The following is a 17,654-nucleotide window of genomic DNA, read 5'->3' as shown; positions in this document are numbered from 1 at the left end:
GGAGGCTGGGAAGGACTGGGTGATGTGGCATGCAGCATGCATAAAGGGGCTGCCTCAGAAGCTGAGCTCCTTGAAAGGATTGATGAACCTTGTGCGGGCTTTTTGACCCACTGCTATGTTTTGGGGGATTGTTGTCTTTCCTGCTGGCTTTGATTTGCCATTTCAAAGAAGTTCTGTCATGTATGGGATCTGGAAGAGACTGTGGCGTGAACTGTCAAAACATGCACTCACTGAACAACACTGCGATTGTTACGTAATCATGCTTACATGGCAAATAATTCAAGTACAATCAATTTTGTTTGTTCTTTCATATTAAACACGAGTCCAGACAGATGTGCTGTGCAATCCATGGAATATTTAATGAACTAGAAATTTGTGCCGGCAATTCTCTGCAGAAAAAAGTGCTGTGACCTAAGAACGCTGCTCTGCGTGACATCTATGACAACACATGACCTACAGAATCTACTAGCGCCTAGCTGGAAACGGCTTGGTCAGGATTTCCGCCGCTTGATCATACAGTATAGAAAGACTGAAGGTTCAAGATATCGAGTGACCTTTCATGCAGCACCATCATCTAAAGTAATATTCCATATGGTTTCATGACTGCATGCAGCATGGAACAGAAGCTGTGCCAATGATCAGGGAGTGCTGCCCCGGAACGCTGAAGTGGTCAGGCGGGGCAGGGACTTGCGCTTCTCCACAATCTCAATGCCTCTCAGGTGCTGAGACACCTTCCTCTCGATGTACCTGCGAGGCTCCGGCTGCCTGACTGCAGATGAGCCACTCATCCGGCACAGGACAACGTTCCAGCCCAGCTGCACCACAGCCACACACAGTCAGACACCAATCCCTTTACTATCAAGTACAGGCCAATACTTTTGTAAGCCTGTTGAAAGTGGACATCGAATCCAAGTTGCAGCGTGGAGGTCATCCCAGCTGAACCATATCCATATATCCAGGCCTTGCCTACTTGCTTCAAGAACAAGGTATTCCATCTGCGAGCCTGCAGGAAGTGACACTGCAAGCACACTCAACCTTAGAGGAAAATGCCCACCTGTACAAAGTTGACGTAGAGTATGCGCAGATCATTGGGGACGAATTTGAAATTGATGATGTGCGCGAGCGGCCAGATCAGGTAGCCCAGAAGCAGAGTGCGAATGTAAGTTCCGCGAAGGGTCTCCAGCAGCTTGTGCGGCTGCCCCTCCAGTGTCTTGGTGGCGAAGAAAAAGGCCACCAGGAAGACAGGTGCCATCAGGAACTGGTCAAGCGCCATCTTGGCCAGCACTGCTCGCGTGCTGATCAGCGTAGACACATCAGGTCAGCACCCACTTACATCACAAATCACAAAATCAGTGTCAAGCATATCAGTATACACACAACAGGTGAGATCCCACTATCATCGAAATGCAGGCTAATATGCAGCTAGGTGCTCTGTTTTAGGTAGCGAAGCACCTTGCTGGAGTCTCCGCGTAGACGGCCTGGCACAAGCACATCCCACATGCATGTGAAATCACAGGTGATTCGAGCCTGGAAAAGGTTCAGCTCTCACAGTAGCAGCAAATGACAAAGGTATGCACAATCATGAAGGCGCACCTTTTCCAAATAGGTGAACCAAGCGTCAGCGACAGGGGCATGCATGAAAAATCCTATGGTCACAAATCGGAGTGTCCGCACAATGCTATGGGGGTCTCGACTGAGTATCTGAGCTATGCTGTCGCCAATCATGAAGCCAACAGCGGAGGTGCAGCATTTGGTCAGCAGGGGGTGGCTGATGAGACTATCCAAGTAAAAGACCCACAGACTCACAAACATGACGCCCCTTGCTCACTTTCTGGATTCTGAGAGCTCAAACTTCCCATGTTACTGCAAAGCTACGGATCATGGATCTTTAGGGGTAACAGGCTCGTGAACCAATGGGTCCAAGAAAAAACACCTAACTTCAGTAATATGCTTTAAAGCATTTGGCTTAGTGTGACATTCCTACAACACCCTCAAATTAAGTCAACACGGCATCTCGAGGTGCCTTCACAGAAAAGGGGATCTTATCAGGGAGTCTACTGCGTCAGATCAACAAATGCCGGAACTCAAGAAATTTCGAAGTACGATATTTTCCAGCATTTAAGGGATCAGAAACTTCAGAAACACCCAAATGAAATCCAAGCTCCGTAATTATTGTAACTTTCAACTCCTACGAGATAAGGCTGAACATCAAGAACAAGCTCGCGCTCAAAAGATGCACCAAAAAGGGCAGGGCATAATCTTTGGTTTCTGCCGACAGTTTCGGAGTTTTCCTGATGTTCGATTTAGCGTTGTGATGGAAAGAAGCAATACACTGCATGATCATTTGCATTAATATGCTGCAAATAGAATGCTTGATGTGGCATCCTTGCCGTTCTGCGTATCTTCTGCAACTTCGATCGCTCTTATGAATAACTAGTCTTGTGAGAATACTGAAGACTGCGCCAACATGTCCATGAAGGTTTCGGCTCCAGATGGAGTAAAGGTAGTTGGTTGTCTATACAGCTTTGCACTGTCGCAAGCATCAACACATGCACCTATTCACATCCTTTGAGTGCCTGTTTGCTCACAGGTATACAACGTCACCAGCAGCAAGACACTGCCACAATGGGTGTCGGAGAAGAAGAAGAAGAGCCTTCGCAAAGATGAAGAGTACAGGTACGGAAGGTTTGCAGCACTGGTGCCTGGTGAAGAGGTGGCTGCTGTGACCCAGATCGAGCTGACCAAAGTGCATGTCTCAGGCGGAGGATCGAGCTCATCCAGGATCTGGAGTTCCCAGCAGCTTGCCACCGCCTCAAGCTGACCCCAGATGGCCAGTACCTGTTCGCCACTGGCATCCACCCACCACGGGTACGGCTTTGATGAGTGCCCAGAGCCAACGTCTCATGCATGCATGGTGTTGTGATACTGTCAGTCTCACTCAAACGTTCTTGTGCCACACAGGTCCGTGTGTACGAGCTTGGCCAGCTCTCCATGAAATTCGAGCGCCACTTTGATGCTGAGATTGTGGACTTCCAGGCACGCATCTGTCATGCTCAGAAACCACTGTTCTGGGATGCCCCAGTCTTTCGAGGCAAGCCCTGGAAGGAGATGGTGGGCCTCATTGGCATTTGCTTGCTTTGCAGCTCTTGTCAGAGGACTACAGCAAAGCGGCGTTCCTGTGCGCGGATCGCTCAGTGCACCTGCATGCACGCTATGGGGCGCACTTCAAAACGCGCGTGCCCTGCTTCGGCCGCGATCTGGCCTATGCACCAGAGTCTGCTGACCTCCTTATTGCCGGATCAGCCCCTGAAATACACAGGTGAGCCCATCTGGCACGCCCATTCTCCAGTCCTGCCAGCAGAAGAATTATTGGGGAAAGTGAGCCAGTAGGCCTCTAAGCCTGATGCGCTCTGCACTGTGGCAAATGTGCAGGCTGAATCTGTCGGAGGGGTGCTTCCTGACGCCCCTGCCGAGCCAGTCGCCAGCCGTGAATGCGTGTGCCGTCAGCCCGGCGCATGGCCTGTTCGCGGCCGCCGGCGAGGACGGGAAGCTGGAGTGCTTCGACCTGCGCCAGCGCCGCTCGGCCGGGGTCATTGACGCTGCTGCTGCCGCCGGCGCGGTGCGACTCCCTTCTAAGCATCCGTACTTTCTCTTCCTTCATCATAACCGCATTAGTAATCTGCATGCAGCATGCTATAGCTGCTCAAAGGGCCTGAGCAAAGCACGAAATTTTAGAAATTCTCCTTGGCACACTCATTGTTGCAGGGATAATGCTACTTTCCAAAGGACTGTGCTGGGATGGCTGTTGAGATTCCTGGGATATAAAATTCCATAAACAGCATTTTCCTTGGCATTCCAGGCCGGGGAGGGGTTGACGGCGCTGCGCTTTGACGACGGCGGGTTGCAGTGCGCGGTGGGCACCTCCAACGGCCTGGTGGCCCTGTTCGACCTGCGCGCCTCGCGGCCCAGCATTGTCAAGGACCACATGTATGGGGCACCCATCAGGGACATCAAGTTCCACACCATCGACAGCATTGCAGGCACGGCACTCCCTTCTCAAAATAATTGCAGTACTAGAACCATGAACATCTGGACGAATCTTAGGACAGCGCATCCGGCATGCATGGGACTGCACCAACAGGACTTGCAGCTCATGATATAATTCAGCCTGAAGGTGTAATTCCCAGGGATTTGCAGAAGCTTGGTGCCGGCACTGGGGCATTGAGCTAAAAGACTGGGTGAGGTTGCAGGCGGGTCGACGAGGAAGGTGATCAGCGCGGACAAGCACATTGTGAAGCTGTGGGACGCCGCGTCGGGGGACACCTTCACCAACCTGCAGCCGCAGGAGCCGGGCATCAACGATGTGCTGCACTGGAGGGACTCGGGCCTGATCATGCTCGGCATGGACGCCCCCCGCATACAGGCACGGCGCCCCTGTGACCCCCCACATGAGAATGATGCTTAACTGGTAGACGCGCAATGATCTGCTTTGCGTTACCGGTGCTTCTGATGCATGTTTGTTTTTTCAAGCATTGTTTACTGTTGCATGGAGCCGGCTGGGGCATGTCCATCATGGGATGACCAGGATGTCAGCGTGGATATCGAATGTGGAGAAAGGAAGTTCGGGGTTCTCATGTGACCGGATGGTGTCTCAATTTTGCGCAGGCGTACTTTGTGCCATCGCTGGGGCCGGCTCCCAGGTGGTGCAGCTTCCTGGAGGGCCTCACAGAGGAGCTAGAGGAGAGCGCCACGCCCACGCTATACGACGATTACAGGTGATGAGAGAACAGAACAATGACCCTCAGCTCCCTTCTTCTATAAGAAATTCATGCGCATGCAGGGGTGTGCAGGTATCTCCATCCTCCGCCGCAAGTTTTGCCCTTCCTGTGGCACGCTAGGAAGGCGGATTGCGCACATCTTTGAGACATGCTCAACCGTCAGGACCTTGTGGTGGCACGGAGAATTTGGGCATGAAGAGTTTGGGCAGGAAGGCAGGGGTGTGTGCGCCGCCAGCATGCAAGAGAGGCAGAGACAGGCAGCGAAGAATAATGACAGGAGAAATACGGCGCAGGTTTGTGACGCGGGCGGAGCTGGACAAGCTGGGGCTGGGGCACCTGGTGGGCACGCCGCTGCTGCGCGCGTTCATGCACGGCTACTTCCTGCACAACCGCCTGTGGAACAAGGCGCGCGCCGTCGCGCAGCCCACCTCCTACGAGGACTACCGCCAGCAGCGCATCTCCAAGAAGCTCGAGGCCGAGCGCCAGTCGCGCATCGGCCTCGTGCGCAAGCTCCCCAAGGTGCCCCCCTCCCCCTGCTATTTATCCGCATTCCAATGTCTCAGGCTGGAGGAGTCCAAACATGCCCAAAACTTCCCCTCGCTGAAGGATAGCCTGGAGTTGCGATGAATTGCAGCAGTGAACCTGCAGCTGATTCGCAAGACTGGTGCCGGATGCGGTCTTTTTCTATCGCATGCTCCAGTGAGAGCCGGCCCTTTTGAGAAGACTTGCTGGCCCAGTGAAGGGACCGAGTAAGCATGGGAGTTTGGCTGATACCACAAGGTGTGCATCCAGGTGAATGCCAGCCTGGCAGCCAAGGTGTTGGCGTCGCAGCATGAGGCAGAGGAGGAGGGCGAGGCTGCCGCCGGCAAGCGCGCCAAGAAGCCGGCCTCGGACCTCCTGGCGGACGACCGGTTTAAGTCGCTGTTTGAGGACAGGGCGTTCACGATTGATGAGCAGTCTGAGGAGTACAAGGCACTCCATCCCAATGCCGGTGAGCCCTCCTCTGTCAAACTATTCTTTCATGAACAGTTGCCCAGGTCTGCTTTGCCATAGACGAAGCTTGCCTATGGCAGGAACAACGTATAATATTGCTAATATCAGCCATGCATATGCAGACATCCTTGTGTTTAGAGTGCATGGGGGTAAGTATGTAAATGTTGAAATGCTGGGTTTGCAGACGCCAACCATCGGCAGAAGCAGCTTCTCAAAGAGCACTTTGAGGAGCTGGGCAGCGAGGGAGAGGAGAGCGAGGAGGAGGATGACAGGGAGGGTGATGCCAGCAGTATGGAGGAGGTCTCAGAAGATGAAGACAGACAACAGCAGGTGCGCAAGATCTCACTGGCCGGAGTTCCCTGGAATAGATTTTATGTGTCATTATTAGCTATGCTGATGCCATGACATGTCTGTGGCAGCTGATTGTCTGAAGGACTCGAAGAGGATTCTGATGAGACTTGTGGTGCAGCTTCAGTGCATGCCACTTGGACCTAATAGATTGGGCATTGAACTGGCTTGTGTCATGCAGAAGCGGCGGCGCGAGGCCGGAAGCAGAGCAGAGAGCAGCGGCAGGGGCAAGGGTCCCCGGTTGTATGCGGCAAAGAACGAGGCTGCTGCGGCGGCTTTCAAGGCCCGCGAGTCCCTTGCAGGAGTGCAATCGTTGCCCCTTGCGGATCGGCTGGCTGCTGCCGGCAATGCTGGCGCCCCCGGCCGACAGAGGTGGGCCACTTCTTATTGCGCTGCCCACAGCGGCATCCTCATTTCACTCTGCAGTGTATTGATCTGAATTTTTCTGAATGGGATCTTGGAGCTTCTTGGGCTCAGGATGATCACACTGACCCGGTGCACACTGCTCATGCCAAGTACAAATCAGGCGCAGGCACTGATCATGATAACGGGTGGCTCGCAGGGTCGGCGGGCAGCGCGAGCTGACCTTCACACCAAAGTCTAGCGGACGGGGCGGGCGGGGCCGAGGTGAAGGGAGGGGCCGAGGCGAAGGGAGAGGCCGAGGCGAAGGGAGAGGCAGAGGGAGGCAGGGGGGATTCGGCGATGCAGGTGCCAAATTTTTTGGTGAGAAGCCCTCAAGAGGCGGCCGCGGCGGCCGTGGAAGGGGCGGCGGTGGCAGAAAGCGTGGCAGGCATTAGGCAGGGCTGTCCATGCATTGCATGATGCGTTCACGTGACATATTGTATTGAATTTGATGTGACATGATTGATCTGATATCATTGAATTCCTCTGCTGAACAGTGTAATACTGACAGTGCACGTATTTTCGGCTTCAGCAGGAAGCCACATTGCTGTTGCTTGCATGACTGCAACGCAGCTCATTCCACACCCCAGCAAATTAGAACTAGCTGATTTCCCTGCCAAATATTATGGCATCCTTACACATTTGAATTTCAGTTTGATCAGATCATTTGCTCCCATGACATTTTCTCAAACTTCCCCATGTGCACAATGTCAAATGGCTTCTCTGATGCTGCGCGCAAGTGCTTCCATCCGTTCCAAGCCTTCCTTGGCACTGGGCGCTTCTCCAAGAGCCTTCACCAAAGCGCTCCCGACAATGACACCCTCCGAGCCCCATGCCATGATTTGCCGAGCCTGCAGAAAAACCACTCAGCTCCTTCACATCTTGACCAATGGCCCTGCAAGGACATTCATGGCCACTGTTGATCAGACATCATGATTCTACAGATCTGAACACACACCTGCTCTGGGCCTGAAACGCCAAAGCCCACAGCCACCGACTTGTCTGTGATCTGATGCAACTGCTCGATCAAGCCCTCCACGCGCGATTCCATGGATACCCGCTGTCCAGTCACACCTGCAGCAAGCCAGCTGTCATTTGCATCTGCTTTACGTGCAACACAAACCTCCACAGCACGCATGGTAGTCTGCAGCAGCACTAATGGTACGGAAAGAGCCCACCTGTCACTGACACAAGATAGACAAAGCCCTGGGAGGCCTTGGCTATGGCTTCCATGCGCGGCTGGGGAGTGGTGGGCGTTGTCAGCAGCACCAGCTCCAGTCCTGCCGCCGTGGCCACCTCCCGGATCGGCCCTGTCTCCTCCAAGGGGATGTCCGGCACCAGCAGACCTGCGCTTTGTCCCAGGCGCTGAGTGACTGACTGCCACCTCCTCCGCTGTTTGAAAACACTGCTAATTATCTCCAGTGCCAGCACAGCGCAATTGGCTAAGCACCCTAACAATTCGTTTGGGATACTAGCAGACAGGAAAAGTTGCTTTGGTTCATTGGAGTGCACCTGCGGCCCCGGCAGCCTTGATCTCCTGGCAAAACTTCTCAGGGCCGCGCCTCATGATGATGTTGTAGTATGTGAACAGTACGATGGGCGCGGTGATGTGAGGCGACACTTTGCCCACCACGTCTATGACCTACACCCATGCAGTTTTGAGTTCACCACAAAACTTCAGCAGAAGCATGCTTGAATATCACAACATGCAGGAGGCTACAAATTTGATCCTTTGACATCAAGCACTGCTCATCACCTTCTTAAGTGTGGTGCCGCTAGCCAATGCGCGTGTGCTGGCCGCCTGGATTGTAGGCCCATCTGCAAGCGGATCCTGCATCGTGGCACGACATATATACTCAATTGCTGACTGTCTGGGTCAATACGCCATGCAAATCTAGGTAGATTGGAAGCGCCAATAGGAATCAGGTTGCACGTCTTTTTTTGAGAACTCACCGAGTAGGGCACTCCCAGCTCTATAATATCAGCTCCAGCTCTGTCAAGCGCTAGAAGAGCCTGCTCTGTTGTTTCAATATCTGGGTCTCCAGCAGTTATGAACGGGATGAATGCTCCCCTGCAAAACGCAACACGTCTGAAGTTTCACTTTCAAATTCTTGACATAGACAGAGGTCTTTGCATGGACGATCAGCATGCGCCAGCAAAATCAACAGTTGAAGCACGTGCAGATCACCTTTTCTGTTCACGCAGCTCAGCCATTCGCCCGCTTACTGAAGTAGTGTCGACTGCCATAGTTGCTGCAGCACAACGCGGTGGCAGCCTTCGCAATGGCAAAGGGGTGCACCTCTCTGCAGGAGGACGACGGCGCCCTGTGTGACTTTGTAATACACCTTGTGCTCTGGTGTGCGTAAGATCTGCGAGAATGACTTGCCTGCCAGTCTTGAAATTAGTATGCAACATTGTGCTTGCTCTTGATCGGCACAACTATTTGCTCCAAATTCTTCCATCAAGATCGACCATACTCCGACACCATCATTCGGAACGATTTACCCATCACCCCACTGCTTCTGCCCAATTGGAAGTTGCCCTGCAAAATGCCTTCACACATGGAATTCGCACTTCCTTGAACATTCGATCAAGGGTTCTTTTCCCTCGGTAAAGCTGTGTGTGTGGTTACGTTCTGCTGTCCACCATCAGTAGAATAGCTTCAAGAAACATCGCTAGTTCATGCGCACGTTTTGATGGGTTCGCATTTTACCAATTACAACGTGGATAATTCTGGAGTGCATTCAAATATAAAATGGTGTCTTGAATTATGAAGTGACAGTCTGCGTTGAAGCTCTTACACTGGAGACTCAGAGAGATCTGGGCTGATGTTTGGCCTGAGGAAAAGAAAGAACAGGACTTCTGGGGGTGGCGCCCCAACGTCTTCCAATGGCCTCAAAGCAAAGTGAGAAGCTTAGATGGTCTAATAGTGAGACGATGCGCATGTCTAAAGCACGGCATGCTTCCTTTCAAAAAACATATAAATGTGATGGGCGTCCCATCACCCCAGGCTTTGTCAATCTGGTCCGCTCATTCCCGCGTGTGCTTATAATTGAAAGCATAGTATCAGAGATGATCGAGTTGAGGTTGTTAATATGGCCACCTAGGTCCCTGGAGAGGAAGAAGCCCCGCACCGCCTTCATTGTCTTCTGCCTGCTTGTGCCTCGTCTCCTCAGCTCCCTGTACAACATCATACACGACTGTGACGAGGTGTACAATTACTGGGAGCCGCTACATTTCCTACTGTATGGGTATGGCATGCAGACGTGGGAGTACAGGTGAGAGCCCTCGGAGTCAGCATCATTCTTCAATAGTACTATCTTCCAAGGCAGAATTCCTGCGGAATTTTTGCAAACCAGTTAAGATATTGTGTTGTGCGGTGCAGCTCACAATTTGCCCTCAGATCACATCTATATCTGCTGCTGCATGCCCTAGTGGCGGGCCCTGCAGCGCTGTGGCTGGGCACAGGTCCAGGTGAGCTGTCTCAAACTGCTGCGACTGCATGTTCCTCAGGATTCAAGTCTGAGACACATGGCTCACCAATGACTATCCTGTGTACAGGGAAGGTCACTGTCTTCTACCTCACAAGAGCTGTGCTTGCTTTGATATCGGTGTACAGCGAGACTGCCTTGGTCAGGTGAGCAGAAGGGTCCCCTTTCCTGACTGATAAATCTAATTAAAGAGCTTCTGTGACACTACCTGATCATCGATGGGAAGACAGTTGATAATTTCTGTGAGCTCTTGCAATGTTGGTGAAGAGACTGTGTGCCTCTTTTTGAATCCGACTTGGTCTGTTAGGGCCACGAGGGACTATGCTGGGGCAAAGACAGCGCAGCTCTTGCTTTTGCTGCTGGCGTGCAGCGCGGGCATGTTCTCAGCATCCTCCGCCCTTCTGCCGAGCAGCTTTGTGATGTACTTTGTGACCCTGGCCGCGGCAGCCGTTATCAGGAATAGGCCACAGCTGGTCGTGGTTTATGCTGTTGTTGGAGTGATATTGGGGTGGGTAGTGGCAGGTGAGGGATTGCTCTGTTTGACTTCTGAACGTCATGTACACCTTCTACATTCTCTATTTATTCTCCAAACTTATCGACCGGACTTCTTATGACCCCGTCTTGGTGTGCAGGAGTGGCATTCCTGCCATATGCTTTTTACGTTCTGTTTGCGGCTCCATTCACAAGGTCTCTTGGCACTGCCATAGCCGCGCTCACCCTGACCCTTGCACCGCTGGTGGTCACAGACAGGCTCTTCTATGGGAAGTGGGCGGTGAGTGGCCTCATCATGCTCTTGAGCCGTCCCACCTCCAGGTTGAATGGTGTTGTTTGGATCTCAATGCATGCTTCAATGCTCCAATGATCCAATTGCTGCTGAGCAAGCTTGACTGGTAAGTGTGTGCGGCAGGTGACATTGTGGAATTTTGTGAAGTACAATGTCGTGGGGGGTGGGGACAGCTCTCTGTATGGGGTGGAGAGCAGCACGTTCTACTTGCGCAATGCCTTCACCAACCTGAACCTGGTGCTGCCATTGGCGCTACTGGCTCCACTGTCTGGGCTTGTCTTGATGCTGCAGCGCAGAGGTGCGCATCTGATGTTGCCTTGGAAGTTTACACATCCTTGATGGGCCTGCCTCGAGAGTGCTGTGCTGTGCTTCAATCAGAGAGTGCCTATCCAAATCTGCCCAGAACGGCACAATGTATCCCAACGGCATCAGTGGGCAAACATGAGATGTGTCTGCAGGGACGAATGTTCGGATGCGTCTGCTCATTGCAGTGCTGCCTGTCTGGGTGTGGGGGCTCGCCATATCACTGTTACCGCACAAGGAAGAGCGTTTCTTGTACCCAGTCTATCCTCTGGTGGGTACGCTCAGACTGCTTTGACTGCCATGATAGCAGCATGGAGCCAGTGTTCTCTGTGAAGCACCACCTGACAAACCTGCAAGGACCTTTTGACAGGGCAATTCCTAATCTTTGTTGATCAAATTTCCCCAATACCCTTCTTTGATGGGTTGATGCAAAACTGTGCTCTGCTGCGCAGATCTGTCTGTCTGCTGCAATGACATTGGCGGCGCTGCCAGCGACAGTGAAGGGCTGCCTGTCCTGGCTGCTGCCTCGGCCGGCCGTGCAGCTCATGGCTCGCGCCGCAACTGGAGCCGCCTGCTTAGCCATAATAATCCTGTCCCTGTCACGATCCCTTTCGCTGCGGCTCAATTACGGCGCACCCATGCACCTGTACAGCCACCTGCCCCAGGTTGATGCCCTCATGATTTTTCCTTCTGCCTGCTAGCCTCTGCAGTTGCCCAACCCCTGAGTGCAATTAACGTAGATTTTGGGAATGAGATAGTTGTTGCTTCCTGTGGCCTCATCAGCTGCACAGCTGCACACCTCATAGAGACGCCAGAGACAGCAGAATTAGCGTGGTAGTCTCATGACAAGTCGCTAGTGTGGCCGCAGGAGGAGCCTGGGTTGCACAGCGGCAATCACACATATGTGTGCATGGGGGATGAGTGGCACCGATTCCCCTCGTCATTCTTCCTCCCAGCCCCTTGGTACCGTCTGGCGTTTGTCAAATCGGACTTTCATGGGCTGCTGCCAGTCCCTTTTGACCTGGACCAGGTGCATCGCTGTAATCCTCCTGCACATTGAATGCACATCCTGTTAAGTTTCCTGCCCGCGCACCACGGACACTTATTATTTGGGAATGCATATGTGGACAGGCCATTTTGACAGCAATACTGATGGACTTCTGAAGCATGTCATAGCCCTAGGTAGTGGCATCCTCCACCCAGATAGAAAACTTGGTCCTCATGGTTATTTGGCTTGAATGCAGGGTGGCACGGCAGCTGCACCCCCTCAGCTGAACAGTGGCAACCGAGAGGAGCCCGACAACTACTGGCCCGATGCTAGCCAGTGCCACTTCTTTGTGGGCCTGCAGCATCCAGGTGCGCCACCACTGCAAGGCAAGTGTTAGCACATGCATCCATCCAACATCTGCTTCAGCATGCATTTTGGGTGTCGGCTACATAATTACAGCAGGAATGTGCTGATCTTCACGTGTCCGGTATTGCACTTGGTGTCTGCATTCCTCTTACTCTAGTATGAGGTGAGTTCGTGTGCTTGGCAGATCCTGACAAATGGGAAGAGGTGGCTAGTGAGCCATTTGTGGATGTGACACGATCAAAATCTTCGCTCTTGAGAGCGTTCTACGTGCCAAAGCTGTCCAGAAGAAAAAACTTCTTTGCCAGCTATGTCTTGCTCAAGCGCTTCAGCTGATGCAGATGATACGTGCAGATAACTCTGCGGCATGGCATAGCAGATATTTGTCATGGATCTTAGTGGTCACCTTCACAGTAATGAGGTCTTCAGTGCTGCTATCAGTGATTCTATTGTCCTCCAACGGGTAGGCGAGGTGTACATGCACCGTGCATGCAAGGTGCATACGCGGATTCGAATTTTGCCAAGCAGATATGTGCACCCCTCTTTTACATAATGCATTGTGGGTCTGTGGCGCTGCGAGGATTACTTGTCCAGACTCTAGGCTGTTTTTGCTGATCTCATTAGCATACCGATGTCACTTCAATCTCAGCAGAACGAACGTTCTTTAGAACCCAAAGTCAAGTTCAAAGAGTTTGAACTCCAAATCTTTTGAGCTTCGCCTGCTGCAGTTGATGTGCGACGCTGTTTCAGCAACTTCAAGTTGCATTGCTTGAAGCTTGGCGAGTCTTCTGCACATTTACAATCCATTTCGCTGAATATTTAAAGGAACGCGCTTGGTGTGCAATTCCATGCGATTTCACTTCACTACAAATAATGCGAGGGAGAAAATGTGTCGATAATGGCGAAGGAACATGCTAAGAAGGTGGCTGAGAAGGTGCTAGAAGGTGGCTGAAGTGGCAGACGTCCTGATTTGGCAATCGGCCCCTTTTCAACCTCCAGACAGCAGCCGGCTGTTTCACAAATCAGTGGCATTTCTGCATCGAATGTAGCTCAGTATCGTGTCGAGTAGCTGTCGTCTCCATTCAGCCGGACTTCAAGCAAGCCATCCGTCATCACCTCAATCCGTCTGCCTCTGTCTCCATCAACAAAGCTCAATGGTGACTTGCTTCACGCAGATTTATGGCGTTCTTGTCAGTATAGAATCACTGTATCCTGTGGTTTCATGCACCCTTACCACTTAGTTGTATGTAGTTCTGTCAGCTGGCTTCCTGCAAAGGTCCTGAGTTTGCAAACCCCAACTCTGGCCGCCCATTCGTGCAACCTCAACAGGCTTCCAAAGGAGCCGGTCTCTTCACGAACCTCACTCATTGGATTTTTCTGTTGCTGTCAAAGGTTGCCGCATCCAAGCTCGGTGTCCGCGAGAACATTACCTTGCTATGGCGAAAACCCCGCATCCTCCTCGTCTGCGCTGCGGCGGCCTGCGGTGGTCTGCTATTCGGTTATGACCTTGGTGCGCCGCCTTCACAGTCCCCATGTTGTTCCATTGGGGTTTGTTGTAGCACTGTGATGGCCGGGTGCTTTCAGCTGTTTCCGCATAGAAAAGTCGGTGCAGGATCTGGGTTCATCGGCGCCTGACTGCGTTCGTGCCGTGTTGCAGGAGTTACTGGGGGCGTCACGGGCATGCCCACGTTTTTAGAGGTCAGCCGCCTTTCTCTTCTCCGTTTTGCCTTTCGTCCTGCCGCTGTCACTGGCTTCTGTCGGCCGATGCTCACACCTCTGCACTCCGTTTTCTGACGTATCTCTTTTGCAACGCAGAAATTCTATCCGCATGTCCTGACGAACCAAAAATTGTCTACCTCGTCCGCCTACTGCACATTCAATGATCACCTCCTGACGCTCTGGACTTCTTCCATGTTCTTGGCCGGCGCCGGCGCAAGTGCGCACGTCCCCTTCCTATTGTTTCACTTGCCCCAACAGCAAACCCCCATGCCTTCCCCTGCCACCTCAAAGGACACTTGTCCCCGCAATGCTGTGTGCGCCATGGGACTGCCTGCTCTTCCCGTTGTGTACCACAGCAGTACCCGCTGCTCTGCCACTACCTTGAGAGATCACAGAACTGAAGCTCTGCTGTGTGTGTGTGTAGGTATTGTGGTGCTCCTCCTCTCCAATCGCAGCCTGCCTCTCGGAGGTCTGGGCCGCCGTGGTGTCATGGTGACTGGAGGCATCGCTTTCCTCATCGGAGCGCTGCTGCAGGCGCTCGCGCAGAACATCGGCATGCTCATTGCCGGCCGCATCTTCCTGGGCATCGGCATCGGCTTTGCCAACGAGGTGGGCCCCTTTGCAGCAGGCATGAACCTGCGGCAGCTGCTCAAATGTGCAAGCACTGAAATACAGCGGGTGTTTGGTTCTTGCTTGCAGTGGAATAGGTGACAGCTCCTGCTGCTCAGCAGCCAGCAGTGCACTTCTTCAACTGCAGCTGTCTTTCATTTTTTGAAATCAGGGCAGCGCTGACACAAGTGCCCTTGCTGACTGTGCAGGCAGTGCCCCCCTACATCTCGGAAATGGCGCCCCCCTCAATGCGCGGAGGCCTCAACATTCTGTTCCAGCTCGCCACCACCATCGGCATCTTCGTTGCATCCCTCATCAACTGGGGTGCGCAGCCTGGGCCCCTCCCTGATCTTGTTCCCAGCCTAGCCGTGCGGCACTGTACAGAGCCAGACAAATCAGACTTCAAGCGCCGGGCTTGTGTAACTCTCAGCCCTTGCCCTGTTTAGAGACAGCCAGGAAGTCCCTTGTACATCACTGCAGCAAGGCCAGCAGCACTGCGACCAAATTCTTTTTCATGCTCTGCTGCAGCAGCCTTCCTGAGTGCCAGTGTGCGCACAGCGAACAGAAGTAGAAAATCAAATTTTAGTCATGCTGTAGTCATGTTGACTGATGTAGTCATGCGCGCTGTGCAGGGCTGGAGGCCCACGCAGACGGCTGGCGCTGGTCGCTCGGCATTGCTCTGGTGCCGGCGCTCGTGTTCACAATCGGGGTTGCGCTCTGCCCCGACACCCCCAACTCGGTGCTGGAGCACGACCCTGACAACCTCGCCAAGGCCGAGGCGGTGAGAGCCTCAGCCTGCCATCTGCCTGTCCCCCCTAAAAACAATCTGGAGATGTGAAACGGAAGAGCCGTGGTGCAGAGGGACACATGTGCTGGGCATTGTCCTGCAGCCTACAATGGACTTCTGCAGCCCGTCTTGACTCGTTTTGCCCCGTCACAGTGTTGCCTCCCGGGGTCACCGGGTGTAGCGCGGCGTTGTCAGCCCGCCTCCGACTGTTTAGGCTCTGTTAAGAACATTATTGGTCTCAGACGGTGTTGCCTCTGCCATGCATGCAGGTGCTGGTGAAGATGCGCCCGGAGGGCCACGACATTCAGGAGGAGCTCATAGACATTCAGAGGAATGCCAAGGAGACGAGCGGGGAGTCCTTCTGGGCCTCGGTCGCCATGCTGTACAGCAGGGGCCACTACAAGCAGGCCATGGCAGCGCTGCTCATCCCCTTCTTCCAGCAATTCACTGGGATGAACGCCATCATGTTCTATGGTGCGCCCACCCCTTGTGTCATATTGCCGCTCCCCTGCTGCCTGCCAGTCAGCATTTTCCTGGGGGCCGCGCAGGTCTTTGCATGGAGTCTGTTGAGGGTCCTCTTGCTAGGTGCTGAGACCTGCATGCAGCGCTGTCAGGTGCCCGGCTTGGTAAGCCCTTGTGCACGGCTTGTTTGCCTGGAGAAAAAATTTGATAAGAGCGTCCACTGAAGGGGGATGTGCTTGTGTGCGTGCAGCGCCCCAGCTTTTCCAGGTGCTGGGCTTTGGAGTCAAGGCCTCGCTGATGAACTCAGTCATCACCAACACAGTCAATCTGGTCTTCACCTTCGTAGCCATCGGACTGGTTGACTGGTGAGTGCCCACTGAGAAGCACTATTGAGACTTGGCAGCTGCAGCTGCACTGCATGTCTGCTGCCTTGCTCGAGTGCATGCTGCAGCTGGAGCGAGTGTGGAGTCAGTCATTAATGAGTCATAAGTGACTCAGCAATTACTCATCGCCCAGGTTGTCGCCTTGCCCTGTCTTTCCCTTAAGTGCAAGATAGTGGTGTGGCAGCTGTGAACTAGAATTCTGTGTTGCCCCGCAGGACTGGCCGCAAGTGGCTGTTCTACGTGGCGGGGGCTATCATGTTTGGCATGCAGATTGCCACCGGCGCGATCGCAGCCGTGAACTTCAAGAATGGCTCCATTCCGGCACAGATCGCCAACGGGATGCTGACCTGTATCTGCATCTTCGTGGCCTGTTTCTCCTTCTCCTGGGGGCCCCTGGGCTGGCTGGTGCGAGGCGTTCCCTCTCTGTCATCACTACTCATGGAATAATCATTGGTGACTCACCACCCTCTGCGGTGACTCATCGCCCATGTCATTGCCATGCTGACTGTCTCTGCCTGCAAGCAACCTTCTTGGACATGCAGAATGCTGTATAGGGATTCTTCCTTAGACACTTGCTTATTTCAGTGACAAGCGCTTGCCCTGCCATGTTCAGCTGTCCGCTGAGTCAGCCGGTGACTAATGCTTCTTTGCATGTGCGCAGGTGCCGTCCGAGATCCACACAAACCAGACCCGCACGGCCGGCATGTGTACCACCGTCTTTGTCAACTTCATTGCCAGTTTCATCATCGGGCAGTGCTTCAACCAGATGATGTGCTCCATGGAGTACGGAGTGTTCCTCTTCTTTGCCGGCTGGGTTCTCATCATGACCACGTGGGTCGCCTTGTGCCTGCCGGAGACCAAGGGCATCGCTGTGGAGAACGTGATGGATGCATGGGCCACGTACGCATCCCCTCCCTTTCATTTGTTCCTACATACACCCCTTAATGCATGCATTGACACCCTTTCATATCTGTCCATGCACCATGCAGTCTTTTGTTTGCAATTCCTTGAGTGTCTGCGTGAAGGCATGATCTGCTCTTGCATGGGTGTGGCACAAAGCGGAATGTGAGCAAAGAATTTACTATTTGAACATGGGCTGATGGGTGATGCTTGCATGCATGCAGGGTGCCAAACTGGCCGTGGAACCAGAAGAGGGTGGACAGGCAGCTGCCGACCACTGCCGCTGAGAAGTGAGCTGTCACCCACGGCGCAGCCAGCGGCCACCACTGAGTGCTTGCACCTCG

The 17,654-nt window shown here is 53.3% G+C and overlaps 5 protein-coding genes across 5 annotated transcripts; 3 read left to right on the top strand and 2 right to left on the bottom strand.

The window, feature by feature from the left end:
- Nucleotides 1–248: 248 nt before the first annotated feature.
- Nucleotides 249–2,179, bottom strand: COCSUDRAFT_65236 (hypothetical protein). Its single transcript, XM_005649899.1, has 4 exons — nt 1,594–2,179; nt 1,453–1,478; nt 1,055–1,295; nt 249–815 (listed from the first exon to the last, which is right to left on the bottom strand). Exons 1-4 carry the CDS (start codon nt 1,810–1,812, stop codon nt 639–641), a joined length of 663 nt encoding a protein of 220 aa, XP_005649956.1. The 5' UTR covers nt 1,813–2,179; the 3' UTR covers nt 249–638.
- Nucleotides 2,180–2,467: 288 nt separating this feature from the next.
- COCSUDRAFT_35787 (WD40 repeat-like protein) lies at nt 2,468–6,916 on the top strand (the record flags this gene model as incomplete). Its single annotated transcript, XM_005649898.1, has 14 exons — nt 2,468–2,503; nt 2,591–2,676; nt 2,760–2,868; nt 2,962–3,036; nt 3,144–3,319; nt 3,433–3,619; nt 3,860–4,014; nt 4,264–4,423; nt 4,666–4,775; nt 5,072–5,297; nt 5,571–5,769; nt 5,956–6,071; nt 6,301–6,491; nt 6,682–6,916. The coding sequence occupies 14 exons, from the start codon at nt 2,468–2,470 to the stop codon at nt 6,914–6,916; spliced, it is 2,061 nt and encodes a 686-aa protein (XP_005649955.1).
- A 315-nt stretch (nt 6,917–7,231) lies between these two features.
- On the bottom strand, nt 7,232–8,768 carry COCSUDRAFT_35786 (hypothetical protein; the record flags this gene model as incomplete). The annotated part of the gene is made up of 7 exons (XM_005649897.1): nt 7,232–7,372; nt 7,480–7,595; nt 7,700–7,867; nt 8,034–8,163; nt 8,278–8,352; nt 8,475–8,592; nt 8,710–8,768. The coding sequence occupies 7 exons, from the start codon at nt 8,766–8,768 to the stop codon at nt 7,232–7,234; spliced, it is 807 nt and encodes a 268-aa protein (XP_005649954.1).
- Nucleotides 8,769–9,098: 330 nt separating this feature from the next.
- Nucleotides 9,099–13,292, top strand: COCSUDRAFT_65235 (hypothetical protein). Its single transcript, XM_005649896.1, has 12 exons — nt 9,099–9,426; nt 9,629–9,799; nt 9,907–9,995; nt 10,083–10,158; nt 10,383–10,534; nt 10,645–10,784; nt 10,920–11,094; nt 11,255–11,370; nt 11,552–11,764; nt 11,968–12,129; nt 12,344–12,455; nt 12,638–13,292. Exons 1-12 carry the CDS (start codon nt 9,350–9,352, stop codon nt 12,784–12,786), a joined length of 1,632 nt encoding a protein of 543 aa, XP_005649953.1. The 5' UTR covers nt 9,099–9,349; the 3' UTR covers nt 12,787–13,292.
- A 610-nt stretch (nt 13,293–13,902) lies between these two features.
- Nucleotides 13,903–17,479, top strand: COCSUDRAFT_13590 (general substrate transporter; the record flags this gene model as incomplete). The annotated part of the gene is made up of 10 exons (XM_005649895.1): nt 13,903–13,960; nt 14,108–14,148; nt 14,266–14,408; nt 14,625–14,778; nt 14,988–15,102; nt 15,411–15,559; nt 15,847–16,039; nt 16,278–16,392; nt 16,626–16,815; nt 17,072–17,479. Coding segments are annotated over 10 exons (1,566 nt in total), but the record flags the coding sequence as incomplete, so codon positions are not given.
- Nucleotides 17,480–17,654: the final 175 nt, after the last annotated feature.

This window comes from Coccomyxa subellipsoidea (genome assembly GCF_000258705.1).
Source record: "Coccomyxa subellipsoidea C-169, whole genome shotgun sequence".
NCBI lineage: Eukaryota > Viridiplantae > Chlorophyta > Trebouxiophyceae > Coccomyxaceae > Coccomyxa > Coccomyxa subellipsoidea.
The sequence above is the reverse complement of the archived record's forward strand: the minus strand, read 5'-3'. Positions and strand labels throughout refer to the sequence as shown.